Source organism: Pteronotus mesoamericanus, unplaced genomic scaffold (genome assembly GCF_021234165.1).
Source record: "Pteronotus mesoamericanus isolate MK-2021 breed Mesoamerican mustached bat unplaced genomic scaffold, CSHL_Meso_final contig_52, whole genome shotgun sequence".
Lineage (NCBI taxonomy): Eukaryota > Metazoa > Chordata > Mammalia > Chiroptera > Mormoopidae > Pteronotus > Pteronotus mesoamericanus.
Window position 1 is genome coordinate 17040676 of NW_026555189.1, and position 18600 is coordinate 17059275.

The 18600-nt window shown below is 38.7% G+C and overlaps 1 protein-coding gene across 2 annotated transcripts in view; it reads left to right on the forward strand.

Annotated features, from left to right (window-relative positions):
- CDH8 (cadherin 8) overlaps positions 1–18600 on the forward strand; it is a 318790-nt gene that overhangs the window by 134337 nt on the left and 165853 nt on the right. For both annotated transcript variants that reach the window (XM_054579362.1, XM_054579361.1), the window contains exon 3: positions 729–848. In XM_054579362.1, the coding sequence (XP_054435337.1) occupies positions 729–848 (120 nt within the window). The remainder of the gene's footprint in view (positions 1–728; positions 849–18600) is intronic.

Below are 18600 nucleotides of genomic sequence, written 5' to 3' on the forward strand. Positions count from 1 at the left end.
CGGCTGTTTGTCCCCTCCTCTTCTTTCCTTCCACCAAACTGTAAACTTCCTGCCTCTAGATTTTGTCTTTGTATATGTTCTAGTATATATACTTCATATCCAAAAAACTATTGTGCTTAGGTACTGAATGAGGGAATAAAAAAATAGATAATTAATCTGAAAAAAAAAAAGATTTTGCTTCTATTATCCATAGGCCTCATTACCTAAATGTACGGATGAATTGGTGGTTCCAGTCTAACTTTATATTCTGGGGAATGAAATAAGACGGATAAACTATCCCCCTGATGTTTCTGGACAGCTTTTACCAGCAGCCATTTTTTAACATATTCAGTTGTGCTTTTGCAAAACTTCAATGCTACGTGTTATATTGTATTATTAAGCTTATGCTTCATATTTCTTTGGTATGTTTCCTTTTCAATATTCTCCAAGCCTACATGAGTCTGATAGTAGCTTTAAAATGAAAACTACATAGGAATCTTAAATAAAACAGGTTCTAAAGGGCTATCTTTATATAGTACTCCAATCCAACAGTACTCTTCCTTTTAAAAGACTTAAATATCGTTGAAGTTATGATGGAGTAGTTATCTCCATATCTTTAAAAAGATTTCTTTTCTTCCTTATTCCCACACATGGGTTTCTGTATGATAGGCTTAGCAAATTTTAGCTTTTGGCAAAGAATCATGTGTTAATTATTATCTTTCTTGCTCTCTCCTTTTTTTTTTTTTTAGGTACGTCTGTCACAAATGTAACAGCCACCGATGCTGATGACCCGGTTTATGGAAACAGTGCCAAGTTGGTTTACAGTATCTTGGAAGGGCAGCCTTATTTTTCCATTGAGCCTGAAACAGGTTTGTGAGCTAAATTTTGAATTCTATTCACCATGTTATTGCTTCAGGGAAACATTTTTCTTGGGATTTGGATTATGAAATGTTACGGTTAAGTACTTTACTGCCTGTATCAATAATATTTGAATGTGTTATTTCTGTGCAGTGTGAGGTGCCTGGCAAGCCCAACAATCATTTTGATACTGATTAAAACAAATTGCAGTCTCTTTGCACAATATCGCCTATTTAACAGATGGCCTATCACCATTTTTTATCCTGGGGGGAAAAGGGGCCTATACATCAGGCAGATTTAAATATCAAATTTAAGAATAAATTTAGTTACTATACACTGGCTATACGATGCTTGGCTTATAAATCTGTCTAAGTTTCAACCTGCACATCTGTAAAGTGGGCATGGAACCTACCTCATAGTGTGAAGATCAAGATCAGATAAAGCAATAAATATCAGCCATACGGTGTATGACACACAGTAACAATTCAATAAATAGATATTTTATTTGCTATAAGATTCCTCCTTTGTAAAACAGATGCTGACATCTACCCACTAGTTTTTTTTATGAAGATATTATTATGTATTCTAATATATTGTTATATTATAGGTAATGTTTTATTATTATTACCAATATTGAACCTGGCTAATATTCTGAGTCTGGTGGTACAGATTTTAGAAACCATAATTTTATAAAATAATAGATTTTACAAAGGAAGATGAATATTTTTATTATTTAATTTTAATAAGCCCCAGCTGATGTGGCCCAGTGGATTGAATGCTGGCCTGTCAACTGGAGGGTCGCTGGTTTGGTTCCCAGTCAGGGCACATGCCAGGGCTGCAGGCCAGGTCTCCAGTAAGAGGCATGTGAGTGGAAAGCACACATTAATTTTTTTTAACTCATTAATTTTAATAATATACTTAGAGAGTAAAGCCATTTTGTTAGACTTTTTATAATCCATGGGCTATTTTGGTGACACACTTAAAATTATCATAAATAACAATATCTTTTGTGTTTATTCTTCTTCTGTATCTGGTGGTTTAGTCTGCAAATGTCCAAGTAGAAAAATTTAATATACAGCTACATACACATGTAATATCATCTCTTTGATTCATGAGTTTTCAGCATTATTGAGATAGATTTTCATGTTGTACCATGAAGTCAATTATTAATCAAGTTAAAAATTTAAAGCCTCTCTTTTCTTTAATTCAAAGAGTACAATCTTCATACATTTAAAAGTGAGCAAAAATGCATTTGTACATAAATAGGTCACGGCTTAAAGTTGAATTTAGATTTGGAAATGAGAAAGAACTTTTCTAAAATGTGTTAATTAGGGGCATAATTACATAGTCTTCCTCAGAGAAGGAGGAAACTGTCATAAACTCCATCTCATTTGGGCTCCTTGATGACCCTGGGGATCTGGCAGAGCTCTGGATTTTACAGGAAAAAAAAAAAAAAGTCTGGATATGTCTTATTACTTACCCAAAGTCATAGTACAGAATTGGGATTAGAATTGGATCTAACAGCCAGACCCTTAATTTCAAAGCTACTGTAAGATATATTTGAACTTCACTTTTTTTTTATTGTTGTGCAATTACAGTGGTCCCCATTTTGCCCCACTGTGCTCCCCTGCCCTGCCCACCCCCCCACATTCAACCCTCCCTGCCCCCCCACCCCGTTGTCCTTGACCATGGGTTTTTTATAGGTGTTCCCTCACTTGCCCCTTCACCTTCTTCCTCCCATTATCCCCCCTCCCCTCGGGTCATTTTCTCTTTGTTTTTTTATTTCCATGTCTCTGGTTCTATTTTGCTCATTTGTTTGTCTTGTTGATTAGGTTCCACTTATAGGTGAGATCATATGGTATTTGTCTTTCACTGCCTGGCTTATTTCGCTTAGCACAATACTCTCCAACTTCACTTTTCATAGTTAATAATTATGATACAGGGGCTTCTGTAAAACAGGAACGTGTTGACTATTTAAGTGGAGTTGAATCATTTTCTCCTTTGCTCCTTGACTATTTGTTCAGTGGGATCTTCTGTTCACCATTTCCAGTATAACACCAGTGTTAATCCAGCCAATATCCATTCTGCATTCACTCTGTCCCAGGCACTGAATTAAATACAAGGAGAAAAAGTCACAAAGGTTAAACTCATCATGCAAGCATCTCACAATCCATTTTTGAGGACAGATTTTTATTTTCAACATAAATAGAAAAAACATTCTGATGTCATGTAAATAATTCATATCTCAAGAATAAATTACCATGAGATACAGATCATACAAACCCCCTCCGCCCCTCTAAATCAGAGGATTTGGTACTTCTAAGTCTCATTGACTTATGCGGTCATTTGCTTAATGAAGTGTTGTTAGCAACACTTAATTAATATTTACACTTTACCCACCATATGAGTGTCTGTTTCTACATTCCTTCCTTTTAGTTTTATCATTCCCAATTTGACAGGTACAAAATTATTTGAGTTATATTTTAGCAAGTACTGTACGATCATGAGAAATGTAATGGAGAGAAATGATACTTGACCAGTGTACACAGTAGTTGCTCAATCAATATCAGTTGAGTTTTTAAACAAAAGCAGACCCAAAGCAGAAAGAAATAGAGGCTCAATTAGATAGCCTATAAGGAGTCAGCCTGAGTTCTTCCACCCAAACAGAAATGGGTAGGAGTGAAATGGAAACATTGTGTTGATGCTGGTGTGGTTACACTTGAGTGTGCTCCAATGACAGCAGAGTGTCAGTTGTTCCCATAGAGTCTAAGAATGACTCTATCCGTGAGGTCTTTTCAATCTTTAAAAAAGTGTTGAGATTGTTGTGACTGTGTGTGTATGTGTGTAGGAGAATATACAAGGGAGGGCCCCCTCCGAAATGGAATTAATTGATAAAAATAGTGTTTTTATTCTTACATGTTTTAAACTTCAGTCACCTTCAGAGTACCCTTCATTTGATGCAATAGACCTATCAAGACATTTTTTCTAATACTCAAAATAGTTATTGAACTTGTCAGTTTTGATGCCTTTTAGTGTTTCTGTTATATTGTGTTTCCTGTCTTCCACATGGGCAAAATATTTCCCTTGAAGACTTTTTTAATCCAGTGGGGGAAAAAATGTCTCTCAGGGAAAGCTTGGGTGAATAGAGAGGGTGGGGCACGGCGGTCATGCTGTTTTTGGTCAAAAACAGCTGAACGCTCAGCTCAGTGTGGGCAGGTGTGCTCATTAATCACCCATCATGAAATGAGCAAAAGGTTTGAAAGAGTATTCAGAAAAATTCACTGACGCCGAATGCAGCCTCTCACAACAACACTAGTTGGCACACTGATACAGGTGGGTTCCTAGAACAGTCACCTAGTGAGGGAAGCCTGTACTATAAGCGACCCTCCTTCCAGAAGATACTTCTTTTTCTTTGTGGGGGTGGGGGCCAGGGTGCTCCCTCATAAGTACTATGCAGAAGCAAATTAAGAATACTTTTTTAAAGGTTTGTATTAGAAAAAAAAATGTACAAAGACCATTGAGCATTTGGCTTTTTTAATTTGTAAGTGAATGGAAAGTGACAGGTCTGTGGGGTGTGTCCTCTGGGGAATAGACTCTGAAACAGAGTTAGGAGCCAAATTGGCTCACTGAGGCTTGATGCCTTAAAGATGAAAGCACTGTATTAGTCAGTTCTAGCTGCTGTAACACAATACTGTAAACCATGGCTTGGCTTAAAAAAGAACAGAAGTTGATGTCTCACAGCTTTGGCAACTGAAAGTCTGAGATCAGGGTGCCAGTACTTTCGGGTGAGAGAGAGCCCTCTTCTGGCTTGTGGATGGCTGACCTTGTATCCTCATGGAAAGAGTAAGCTCACTCTCTGGCCTCTTTTTATATTGGGCACTAATATTCTTTATAAGGGCTTCACCCTCATGATCTAATCACCTCGCAAAGCCCCCCTTCCAAATACCATCACACTGGGGCTTGCGTTTTAACATATGGATTTAGGAGTGGCACAAACATTCAGTTCATAACAGGCATGAAATAAGATTAGGCAGGAAAGCCCATCAGACTGTGCGCAGGTCTGATACCCATGCAAGTGAAGAGGAGAGAATGCAGGATCAGGCAGTTCTGATTTATCTCTGTCAAACCTATGTGGTTCCTGGAGCAAAAATATTTTTGAAGGAGTCCCAAGTCACACAACAATGGCCAGGCTTTAATACAGCCCACTATGCTTAGTCATTGGCTTGGCTGTTGCTGGGAGGAGTAGAGCCCTGGCTCCAATCTTGAAACTAACCCTGAAGACACATCAGGTGCAAGGTGCCAGTTAACTGCACTCTTAGGCAAGCTCTTCCTTGAAGAGAAACCCAAGCGGGGACCTCTGTGGCTGCCACCACCGATGGAAAAACAGAAGAGAAAATAACTTTTACCCTATCAAACCCACAGAGGTGTTAAAAAGAATACTATGCAGGGTTAGCACATGCTTGGTGAATTCGTCAAGACCTGAGGGTAGCAGTGTTAATAGGCACATTTAATGAAAACATTTGATGGCTGTGTACCAAAAACATTAAGGACATCCATTAATTTTGACCTAGAAATGCAAATGCTAGCAAAATAAAAGCAATTTCAGGGATGGGCACAGACTCATAACAAAAAACCTCTGTGGCTCAGAGAGAGGGCCTGACAATTTGGTGCTCCACGTGGTTGGTCTGCCCATGATGTCAAGAAGAAGCGCAGCATAATGCAGTCTGAAACCATTGGCTGCATACGAGTGCACATTGCTACTGATGTGAGATCATCCCTCGATTTCTTTTCTTTCTTTTTTAAGACCCAAGGCAATGAAATTCATGTTTCGGTAATAATTTGGGAAGATGCTTCCTCATTAAGTTAAAAAAATGTGTTTGACTTAATATTTCTACTATTTGGTTTACAGTAAAATTGAGAGGAAGGTACAGAGATTTCGCATCTATCTTTTGCCCCCCCAAACATACCCAATTTCCTTCATTATCAATATCACTCATCAGAATGGCATAGTTTTTACCAAGAATCAACCTACACTGACACACAATAATCACTCCAAATCCATAATTTGTCTTAGGGTTCCTTCATTTTTCTCTTTGACCTCACCTAAGGATATGTTTATTGATTTTTAGAGAGAGAGGAAGAGAGAGCGAGAGAGAAACATTGATTGTTTGTCTTTCGGACACTCCCCAACTGGGGAATGAACCCACAGTGTAGGTATGTGCCCGGACTGAGAGTTTAACCTGAAACCTTTTGGTGCATGGGACAAGGCTCCAGCTAACTGAGCCACCCAGCGTTCATTGTTAATGGTATGCACTATGTTGGTTTGGACACATGAATAATGACATGTACTCATCATTATAATATACATAGTATTTTCACTGCCTTAAAAATCCTCTGTTCTCTGCTTATTTATTCCCTCAGTCCCACCCCACCCCCCAACTCCTGGCAACCGCTGATCTTTTGTCTCTATAGTTTTGATTTTCCGGAGGGTCGTGTAGTTGGAATCATAAACTACGTAGCCTTCACAGATTGCTTTCATTCACTTTGCAATATGCATTTAAGGTTCCCCCTTGTTTTTTCATGGCTTGATAGCTCATTTCTTTTAAGAGCTAAATATTATTCCATTGTCTGGATGTATCACAGTTTATCCATTCACCTATCATAGGACATCTTTGTGGTTTCCAAGTTTTGGAAATTATGATAAAGCCGCAATAAACATCTGTGTGCAGGGTTTTATGTGACCATAAGTTTTCAGCTCCTTTGGGTAAATGCCAAAGAGCATGATTCCTGAATTGTATTATATGGCTAGATTTAGTTCTCTTATAAAATATTGCACTGTACCACTTTGCATTGCAACCAGCAATGAATGCTGGCCTCATAGAATGAGTTAGGAGGCCTTCTTTCTAAAAGAGATTGTACAGAGTTGGTATAATTTCTTCATTAAATGTTTGGCAGAATACACCAGTAAACCCATCTATCTGGATTTGACCCCATTTCCTTTTTATAGCAGGATCCTGGCCTTACCAGCGAGGGTCAGACCTGTTGCTATAGTAATCAGTATTATGACAGTGATCATTCCCTTAACTGGCTATGAGACCTGAACATACTCATGTTATTTATAAAGAAAAAGATTATCCATAGAGCATTGTCATCAAGTTCTTGATGCCAAAATATTTCCAATAAGGACAAGAAACCAGAAGATAAGAGATAAGTCTTTTATATGACTTGTTTTATCCTCACAGGAATGCTAAGAACAGAACTCTGAACTTTGGAACAGACAAGTTCTCCTGTCCTCTTGCTTGCTATATTGCAAATTTTTAGAATTATTTTCTGTTGCCATAACACATTAATCTCTCTACCTCACAGAAGGATTCTTCTCTTGTTTCAAGTATAAGCTTAAATCTATATAAAATTTGCTATTTGTTCTATTAATTTTCTTTGAGTGTATAGTCAGTGATTATCTTATATATTGACTTATTTATATTTCAAGTCACTTCTCATGTTAGAATATTTAGTCTGTGAAAGCATAAGGGTTTGTCTGATTTGTTCATTTTATTTTTCTGTGCCTAGCTGAGCATTTGGCACCTGGAAGTCCTTCAATATGTGTTTTAGATAGGAAAGCAGAATGAAAAAAGAAAAGGAACAAAGGAAGAATAGAAGAGGGGAGAAAGGCAAGAACGAGTCAGTACAGAGAAAGGGAAAAGCTTGTGCCAACTGTTAGTGAGGATATGTGATGTACCCTCTAGGGAATGTAACTTGGTTTCTTGTTTATATTTCTACTGTCTGTTTCTTTGGTGGGAAGAACATCATTTTAACCTCAGATGTGATTTCTGTTATTGTTGTTGAGATTTACTTAGGACTAAAATGTTAGCCATTTTCCAGTCTCATACTATGTCTTACTCATCTTGGCCAACGCAATGCTATTCTTGTACTTGCAAAAAGGAGACTTAAGACTGTGATACGCTCTTGCCCAGATTTAGTTCTAGATCACAGGCTGAGATACAGAGGCTCAAGGTCCACTATGCAAAGAAGGAATTGTTATTAATATTCCTTCTTATTTCAGAGGTCCCTGTGGTAGTAATAATAACCACAGCAAACAAAAGGAACATACTTTCATGTTTCTACAGTCCTCTAGGTTTGACAGAATGTTGAACCACACTGGAGGGAAGAATTACTCTCTCCATGTTGAAAATGAAAAAACTGTGTTTCATAAAGAGTAAGGCAAAATGCTTTCCCATCTTTAAATCAAATTCCCTGGCAATTTATAACAGCAGGAAGAATAAAAACAATAAAAATACAAGCAACAGCGACCTCATTTATTGGATACAATGTGTTCTTGGCATTGTGCTAATGGATTTGCATGAATTGTCAATTTAATTTAATTTATCTCTAACCGATGTGGCTCAGTGGGTTGCGCATCATCCTGAAAACGGAAAGGTCACTGGTTTGATTCCCGGGCAGGGCCCACGCCTGGGTTGTGGCCAGGTCCTCACTGGGGCCATGCGAGAAGCAACTGATTGATGTTTCCCTCCCTCCCTTTCTCTCTCCCTTCCCCTCTCTCTAAAAAAAATATTAATGAAATCTTTAGAAAAATTTAATTGAATTTATGCCTCACAATATTTTGAGATAGATACTAATGTCATCTCAGTCATACAGGAAAGAGTAAAGAGGGTCAGAATTGATGCCTTTCTTGGCCAAGATGTTTGAAGCGAGATTCAAAGTGAGTCTGTCTGATTTCCAACTCTCATTTTTCAACATTCTCCTAAAACCTGGCCTGATGGCCAAGCAGTGTAGCGTATGCTTGTGGCTGTCATTGGTTTATTCAGGGACCTATAGTACTTGGAACCAAGCCCAGGTCTCTGTTATACATAGACCCAGGAGGCATTTTGGTGACAGAAAAGATGTAAGGCAGTAGTAATTGTAAAATAAATTGTCATTTTTTGTGTGAATAGCTTCAAGAGGCTCAAAATAGCTTATTTGTATTCTATAAATGTTTTTTTTCTCTTTACCAGCCCCAGTACCATTTTGGGGCCCAGTCAGGGAGAGATGTGGCATTTATTTTAAAAGCACTAATTTGAGGACGGTAGTGAGAAAACAGTTGCAGTCCATTGTAAGTGATTGAAGATGGAAAGTGTAAATGAAATGCAAGTGAATAATAAATGCTTAATTATCCAGAGAAACCACAGTAAAGTTGCAGGACAGTCTAAACTTTGCTCCAGGCAAGCACGAGTATGAAAAATGACTTGCTTAAAAATAAACTAACTTAATTCATTGACCTTTTTTTTTTTTTTAAGCTCAGACCATCTTTCTTCATTGGATCCAAATAACATTTGTCTCAGTGGAACCTGTGAAAATAAGCTGCAGAAAAAATACTCTTTGGGGGAAAAAAAAATCCATGCAATGAATGGTTTCCTTTTAGAAAAATTAAGATAATACAGGGAGTCTTCATGGAATACCTTCATGGAATTGAGTCAATTTTATGGCTCCTGAGCCAAAGTGATAAAGTGTAAATGCACAGGGTCTTTTTTAAAATCAGGATTGCATAATCATGTCCACTGCCAAGGGGACTGACTGGCTAAAGAATTTTCTTAGTGCAGGCCTTTAAAAAGAAATATTCATATAACTCAGGCAGACCATGCTAAGAGCTGCATTGATAAGTGAGAATGTCTTTGTAACCTACATTAATCTACATTCGGTCACCATTTACACTCTGTAAGTCATGTTCTTGGTGTTGAGACTGCAATGTTGTGTGTGATAAATCCTGAAAAGAAATCTATGTGGACATTCAAACTTGTGTGACAACATAGAATGCATGTCAGAATTCATGGCATAGGAATGGAGCGGAGTGCCAGCTAAGCAAACTTGTATGAAAAGAAGACAGCGACGAAGCCTTTTCAAAGGTGGTCACACCAAGCCCTGGCCAGCATGGCTCAGCTGGTTGGAGCATTGTCCAATAGATGGAAGGTTTCAGGTTCGATTCCCATTCGGGGCACGTGCCCAAGTTGTGGGTTTGGTCCCTGGCTGGGATGCATGCGGGAAGGTGACATATCAGTGTTTCTCTCTTATGTTTGATGTTTCTCTGTCTCCCTCTTTCTCCCCCTTCCTTTCTCTCTAAACACAATTTAAAAAGTGTTCTTGGTTGAAGGGAAAAAAATGTGGTCACACAGAAAGCTGTGTCCTGGAATAATGGTGGCACTTTTGGCAAGTGATGGGTATGGAATAGGAGAAACTTAAGGTATTTCAGCCAGAAGAAATCAAGGGATATGTGGTCAGAGTAAAAATAAATATTGGGGTGGTATTGGAAAAATAGTTTTCACTTCCTGAATGGTGACAAAATTTCTTACTGTAAAGTATTTTTCTATGTAAAATAAATGTAGGCTAGAAGTTAGAAATCCAAATTCTTTTACTAATTTCCTGTATGACTTTGGATGATTGCCTTCATCTCCTGGGACTAAGTCTGCAATTTTTAACAATGCTGATAATAGACCTGACTCTGTCTATGTCTAATATACATGTCTCTGTTGGTTGGGTGTCATCCTGCAAACTAAAGGGTAACTAGTTGCTTTCCCTGTCAGGGCACATGCCTGGGTTGCGGGTTCAGCCCCCAGTCAGGTGCATATAAGAGGCAACAGATGGATGTTTCTCTCTTGCATTGATGTTTCTCTCCCTCTTGTTCTCCTTCCCTTCTCCTCTCTCTAAAAATAAATAAATAAAATCATTTAAAAAATAAAATGCAAAATGAAACATAAAACTACTGATAATAAAGTTGCTTCTAATCATCTATGATATTGAAAAAAAAGTACTCCATATTTTGCTTTTGGTCTTAACAAATTAAAAATAACTTTAATATTTTTTTCTATTTTTATTATATTGAATGAAACATATTTTTGATAGGACATTTCTACTTAGAAAAACCCCATGTTTTTTATTAATAGTAGATCAAAAAGTACTTCAATGATATTAATTCCATGACACCAGTTTCTATGCAAACCCTTGGATTTGTAGTGAAAAGTTTGACTGAAAGGCAGGAATAACATGAGGAAGAAGGGACCTGGTTGACCAGTTGTCCAGGACAGTTACATCACAGGGGATGGGAACTCTTTCTAAGGACTGTTCAAAGCTCAGGAATCTCTACCCATCACATGGCTGACTCACTTCTAAAACTCACTGAACACCCCATATCGGGCCCTCCCATGAAGTGGTGACTGGTGGTGGGGAAGGAGGAAGGAAGGCTTTTTCTGTAGCACGTGGAGGTTCTTCCATGCCTGCTGGAAGAAGAACAGGCATTCCCCTTAGAGAAGTCAGGCAGGAAGTGAATAGACAGGCGGATTTGGGAGGGAGCCAGACAGTGCTTTTCTTACCATGGGGATGTCCTCCTAATGCCCTCTTCGTGCAGTATCTATTTCCTTTACCCAGTATAGGACATAGATCTCTCTAATTTCTGAGGAAAGAATATAGACAGAGAGACAACACACACATGTACACACACGTGTTCAGAGCAACCAAGGGGCAGAGGGAGTATCAGTGTATGAGTCTGTGGTTTTTTAGACCAAAAGAGAATGTAGAGAAAGTCAGTTACTTGTCTCATATTCCTTCCATTTCGGGTAGAAGAAACACCAGCAGATCCTGAATAAAAATCATAGACAGTAACAATTACATACCAGTGCCTTGCCATTCTTATTTAATCTTATGCCCTGTAAAGCAGCTGTATTGAAATGTCTTATTAAAAATGAGGAGTATGAGGATCCTTGATGTTTAATGATATGGCCAAAGTCAGACAGCTGACAAAAGTCCAGTACATAGAACTCACAGTAAATATTTGTTGAACAAATGAATGAGTGAATGAGTTAATGAGTTGAGTCACAAGAATCTAAAGTGTGTAATTCAACGTGGGCCTATAGTTAAACCTCACTGTGCTGTTTTGTCCAAACTTGATGATGATGATGATGATTGCAAAACTTAATTTTAAATATATAATAGATCAATATTCTAATCTGTTCAATATTTATATATAGTACCCCCCACAAATGTTGTCCCTCTCCAGTTTTGCTGATGATTGGATACTCATATCCCAGTGAGTATAACAGCTGGCTGCTTGCACACACTGACTTAACAATCATTTCCCCACTTGGAGTCTCTTGCGGGAGGTAAAGTAGGGTGAGTAAGTGCAGTGTTCACATTAATTGTTTTATGATTACTAAAAAGAATCTCCTCACCCCACGTGCATAAAATCATTAAGCATACTTGGGTAAGCTGGTTGCAGTATTTCTGTCATTTTACTTACACCTTTGGACAAATCAGTTTTAAACTCAGAGGGAACCTGCAGTGCTGGCCATAGCTGGGGTCCAAGGGATGTATTTTTAGAGAAACTGAGGCCTTTAGATACGCTTGATGAATTAAAAGACCATGGACCCCACAGATTCCTCAACATGGAACACCTGCTGTCACACTAGGGAGCTTTGGAGGGGGTTTACATGGAAGGAAAAAATAAAGCAATTACTCACTCCCCAATAACACCCATCCTACCTGAGCAGACCCGCTAGGATCAGGGACATTTCCCCAATTACTGTGTATCACGTTCAGGCAGAATTTACTTGCAATTTTTATTTCTATCTTGCTACTTCTCTCTTTTGATATAGACCTTTGAGTTTCATTTGGACTCGTTGAAAATGACTTGGTGAAAAAGGACAAAGATGCGTTTTTATTGATTTCATAGAGAAGGGTGGTTTATCTAAGAATATCAAAGATTAATCAGTAAACGGGAGGAGTAAATTTTTGACAACCCTTTATATACTCAAAAATCACACACACACACACACACACACACACACTCTCTCTCTCTCTCTCTCTCTCTCTCTCTCTCTCTCTCTTTTGGTGTTTTTATTTAAGGGTGGCAGGTTTTATTTGTATGTGTCCACTACCTCCCCAGTCCTTATGACCCAACTGTGCCTCCCCAGCACTTAAGATTACCTAAGACTGTATAGAACATAACGCTGGTGCCCAGTGATTGTTTCTAGATGTGGTAAATGTGACTTCAGATACATTTTCGAAAAAGAAGGATAATCTAACTTTTTAGTTTGGAAAACAGAGAGTTAATGTCATCAGTGTTGCCTGTAATTATATACGTAAGATTATGGAAGCCCAAGAAGAAGAGGTTAATTAATACTGGACACCACTCTCCTTTAAGCAGAGGTAGCTCCTGTGTGCAGATCCCAACCCACTGAGAGGCCAGTAGGAGGAATATACAAACACTCCATCTGCTTCCTTGAAAGTCAGATTCCACAGGCATCTCTGTGAAATAATTTCTTCTGGCTAAAGCATAAAATATTGGAATGTCTCTTTTAAAAATATACTAGTTTTTAAGAAGAGTTTCAACTTTAAATGCAGGGATCTTATCTAGTTCTCACCATGCACCCTAATGCCTAGCACTGTGCTGTCTTGTGATAGTCTGGAGCCACATTATAAATGAACAAATAAACAGACAATTAACTCCGAGATGAACATGGTTAAAGTATGAGCTTCTCTAGAAGTAGTTAGATGCTGTCAATTTCAGGTCCCATAAGATTTTGGATTTAAAGAATGGATGCTTTTCAGATGCTTAGAATACAGCTTTGAATTCTCTTCTCATACTCAACATGTTTCAGCATTTGATCATCTGATTATTTGGGAATAGTTGCTATGGCATTGCTGATAACAGACCAGGGACACAGGATGCTACATAAGAACATCCCACAACACAAATGCATCTTCTTTAGATCGGTTTCTCCTTCCAGAGACAGTGACTTCTCACTCACGGCACTGGCATACAACTCTGGATATTATGAGTATATTCTGTTCAGAAAATCAGGGGAAGAAAGGTACCATTCATTGATTATCTACTATGTGCCATTTCTCATAATTTCTGTTACCATGGAAGTGGGTGCTATGATCTTCACATTGCATAAGGAAAATAAAAGCTCTGCACAAATTAACTAAATTAAATTGAAGTTACTTGGGTAGTAAAAATCAGAGCTGGTTTCTTGACCAGAGTTGTCAGATTTCAAGCTCTCCTGTATTAGGCTTTCTATTTCCTGATAGAGAGGGTTAGGGGAAGAAAACAGAAACAGAGCGAAGTCAGTGAGTCCAGAAAAGAAGTAAAAGAAGAGAGAGTTTCTAAACATTTTAATGTCCTCTTTTAGATTAATATTTATTTTCAGTTCAGTAAATAGATATTTATTGATCACTTCCATTCTCAGGAATAGAATGATGCATAGGGTAGACATGCCCTGACTTTATGGAGCTTCCAGAACAAGTAGAGTGATATCAGCATAAATGATTATATTATAAATATATCAGTTATATATTTTCTTGTTCTTTTCTGTTCAAAGTGCCATTAAGAAAATGTGTACGGAAATGAAATAACTGATTTATTATTGTTGTTGTTATTTGAAGGATTGTGTTAATTTTTTTTTCAGAAGACGTAAAATAACAGAACATTCTTGAATAATAATTAGTTTAGATGAATGCATATATGGATGATTCAGGAATATTGGGTAAGTGGTCTAATATACAACTATTCAAAGAGAATAATTTGTCTCAAGAGAATCAGTGCTTCATCTTTCAAAAACCTGGGAAACTTCCCACTTGGCGTAAAATCCTGATTCTTAAGAAATTTGAGTATAAGAACTGGTCAGTATTCCCTTACAGTTATAATTTTGCAGTTATAATAGGGAAATAAATGGGTGTTCCTATCCATACAGATTTAATAAATATTTATAGAGTAAGTGGATTTTTCAGACTCTTATGTGCCTGATACTATGCTTAGAACAAGTGAAAGAGACATGAGGTTGTAGTTCTCATAGGCAGGGACTAAGGAGTATGTGGCTATATAATAACATATTTTAAAAAATGATTTAAGAATCACTTTACAATTTGTGATTATGTGTAATTTCCCATTCAGAATCTTAAATGTGATTATTTTATTACAGGCTAGGCTTTTTATATGACCACGAGGAGCAGAAATGTGGAATTCAGTAAATTAATGATTTTAGTGTACATAAGGTTGACAGAATTGAACTGGTTGGTAAATGTAAGCGTAGCCTTAATTACATAGATTTTTTTATGTAGATATATCTGGAGAATTTCTTTAAAAGTGCTTTCCATGAGTGGTAAAATTTTATTGCGTGTGATAGACTACTATTGAAAGTTTCCTTTCCATCCCATTAACTTTAGTAATGTTGCTGTGGTATTTATTATTGATCTTAAAAGCTACCTTTGCACTCTGACATCAGTGGATCTCTGCAAGCCAGGAACTGAGATTGCCTAATTGTGCTATTTAATAACAAATACATTCACAAGCTATACTTGAAAATAATAATGACTATATTTACATGATGAAACAAAATGCAAATTCGATGCCCTTGCTCTCATTCTCAGCAGAGTATAAAGTGGCAACACCAGACAAAATTAGGAATAATAGAAAACAGTTCCATGTACTGGGCCTAGGACAATAAAACTAAAACATCTAGTAATTTGAAAGAGCTGAGATCAAAACTCCCTGGTCTTCACTTCCTCCTTTGCAAATCTGGGTCAAGTAAACATGTACCCCATCTAGTTCTTATGGGATTAACTTTGCTCTCTCTGTGACTTCAGTCAAGTCACTTGAGTTTAGATGACTCGATATCAAAGGAGCATTCTTATCAACCATGTTCTATTAACTTCACAAAGTCATAAACTAGTCCCCCCTTATCTATAGGAAGTAGGTTCCAGGACTCCCACTGGAGGCCTGAATAGCAGAGAGCCCCATATATATACACACACACACATACTATGTTTATTCCTATCCATACATACCCAGGATAAAGTTTAATTTATAAATTAGACACCATAAGACATGAACATCAATAACTAATAATAAAGTAGAATAGTATAGCCCTAGCTGGTGTGGCTCAGTGAATTGAGTGCTGGCCTGCAAGCCAAAGGGTTGCTGGTTCGATTCCCAGTCAGGGCACATGCCTGGGTTGCAGGCCAGGTCCCCAGTAGGGGGTGTGTGAGAGGAAACCACACACTGATATTTCTCTCCCTCTCTCCCTTCCCCTCTCTCTAAAAGTAAATAAATAAAACCTTTTTAAAAAATAGAATAATATAACAATACACTTTAATAAAAGTTGTGTAAATGGCTTTGAGGCCCTTATAAAGTAAAACAAGGGTTACTTGAATGCAATCACTGTAGTACCACAATAGCTGATCTAATCAGTAAAACGGCTAAGTGACTAATGGGCAGGGAGCATCTATAGCAAAGGAAGGCTTGACAAAGGGCTAATTCATGTCCCGCGTGGCATGAAGAGGATGGCATGAGATTTCCTCATGCCACTCGGAACGTTGCACAATTGAAAATTTTAAATTGCTTGTTTCTGAGATTTCTTTATTTAATATTTTTGGGCCAGCTTTGACTGTGGGGAACTGAAAATGCAAAAAGCAAAACCGTGGAGAAGGGGAGACTGCTATATGTTTAAAGCCTTTCTCTTACATGATGACTGAACGAGATTGTTCATCAGGCAGTGAGAGCATATTTGTAAGGGTGGCTCTTGTTGGGGCTTTTATCTCATTGTGTGTATACATATCAGTAGTTATTCTACAACAGTTAAAAGGAAACACCCACTAACTGTGTTCCGTGTCCTATTCATCAGGTACACCAAGTTACAGTAATAAAATATTAGAATTGTCATAATGGAATCTGTTCTAAAATGGCATCACTTTCTATCACATTTGAAAATAGATATGTGGAAAAACAGGTTTAAAAACAGCATTTGTCTTATTTACATTTCATATGAACTCTAAAGTAATGTGCCTCCTACACACTGGCAAGCAGTTATTGAAGACTGTCATCAAAAGTAGCTGAAAAATGTGCTGAAAGCAAGCAAAAAGACAAACAGAAACTCTGTGTTGCGTATAAACATTTATTTGTAACAAAACTAAGCCTCCGAACGGTCACCATGTTTCTGAGAGAAAGATCCAATGGGGTGGCAGTGTGGTTTACAGTTGCGGAGGGGACAGCGTGGCATGGCCCCCGAAGTCCCGAGGGTGACCGTGGAATGACAGCTTCCACTCTTCTCTCATACAAAACTCTCCGCAGGGGTGTCCAGCCTTTGGGTGTCTCTGGGCCACACTGGAAGAAGAAGAGTTGTCCTGGGCTACACATTAAATACATGGTAACACGGAATCACACACACACACACACATCTCATAATGTTTTAAGTAAATTTACGATGTTGTGTTGGGCCGCATTCACAGCCGTCCTCAGCTGCGTGCGGTCTGCGGGCCGCAGGTTGGACTCCCCTGCCAGAGTTTGCCCATCGCTAATATACTTCACATTCCCCAGACCCTATTCTTATTCTAAGGATGGATGATCATAGCTACTCCTGGCACTCTTTTAAAGTTCAGATTTTGATAACATATTTAGTGCGCTTGGTACATAATTTCCACTCAAGTACTTGCGTTTCTTACCTAACAAAGTTAGAATTTTTACTGAAAGACCTTAACTCAAATACCACCGCCTTGAATCTTGCATTTCTCATTACTGAGTCACACCAACTGAAATTGTTGGTAACATAGATCATTGGCTTCAAAATGAATTTGGGTGGAAAATTGAGATTTGTTCACATTTAATGCACACATGAAAAAACCCTGCCCTCATTATCTCGGCGGAGCAGCCATCGACTTTAGGCCAGAAGGCCCAGCTGGATGCTCAGACCCCCAAGAGGGAGAGTGGGAAATGGTATGTTCAGAGCCCGTCCCCACCCCACCCGCATTAGATCCTGGCTTCTGCATTTTTGCCGCACAAACTCCTGGCTGTGGCACTGACAAAGAGCTGCCTCTCTCTGTGCTGCCTGCCAGCACCTGTGGCTGAGTCAATCTGTCTCATTTTTCCATGCAACCATTTCAATATGTGTCAAGGTGCTGAAATTTTACATGTGCAAATATTTATGTAAGAGTGAGAAGAGGCACAACAGTAATTTGATCCTGAGGTATTCAGCACGTTTCGCAGGCATAAGTTAATTACACCACACGCTCCCTGGTAGGCAGAGCAGTGCCGCTTTGGCTCTTGAGCCTTTCTGTGGCCAGAATGTTCCCCTGCACAGACAGAGAAGGGGGGCGGGTCGGCTGTACACACACCTCCACCCACCTACAGAGGAGGTGTGCACACAGTCCTTCACTTGTATGTGTTTGCTTGTACCTCAGATCCCTCACAGCTCACATGGGAAAAAGAGATGCTTATTCATGCATTGAGTCCCTGAGAAATATTAGCATGTATTGAGAACCTACTGTGTGGAGTGCAGTTCTAGGGGCTGGGTAAACATTAGTGGACCAGCAAAATCAATGGCTTAGCGTCTGTGCTGCCACCAGGGCGCATACGGGCAGAGACTTTGACAGCTGGATGAGGAAGAAGAGGGTGCCAGCAAGAGGCTGTTACTCTGCAAAGGCTGGTCAGCAAAGCCTCGCTAACTTGACGTTTGTGCAGATGTATCACAGTGCTGCCCCACTGTCTGTGTTGAGATTCTAAGTATGGGACTGTCCTGTTACAACACGGAATCATGGGAATCGCTTCTACCTGGCCTTACGGTATTTATTGTACCAAAGTGTTCTGGAGACTAGATGAGCAGTTAGCCATATATTCTGGGGGTGAAAAAAGACTGGAACCGGGACACTTTTATAGAAATAAGGATGCTTAAAGCCTTAGGGAATAATTTGGACAGAGGGGGGCAGGCAGTTAGATGCTAAAAT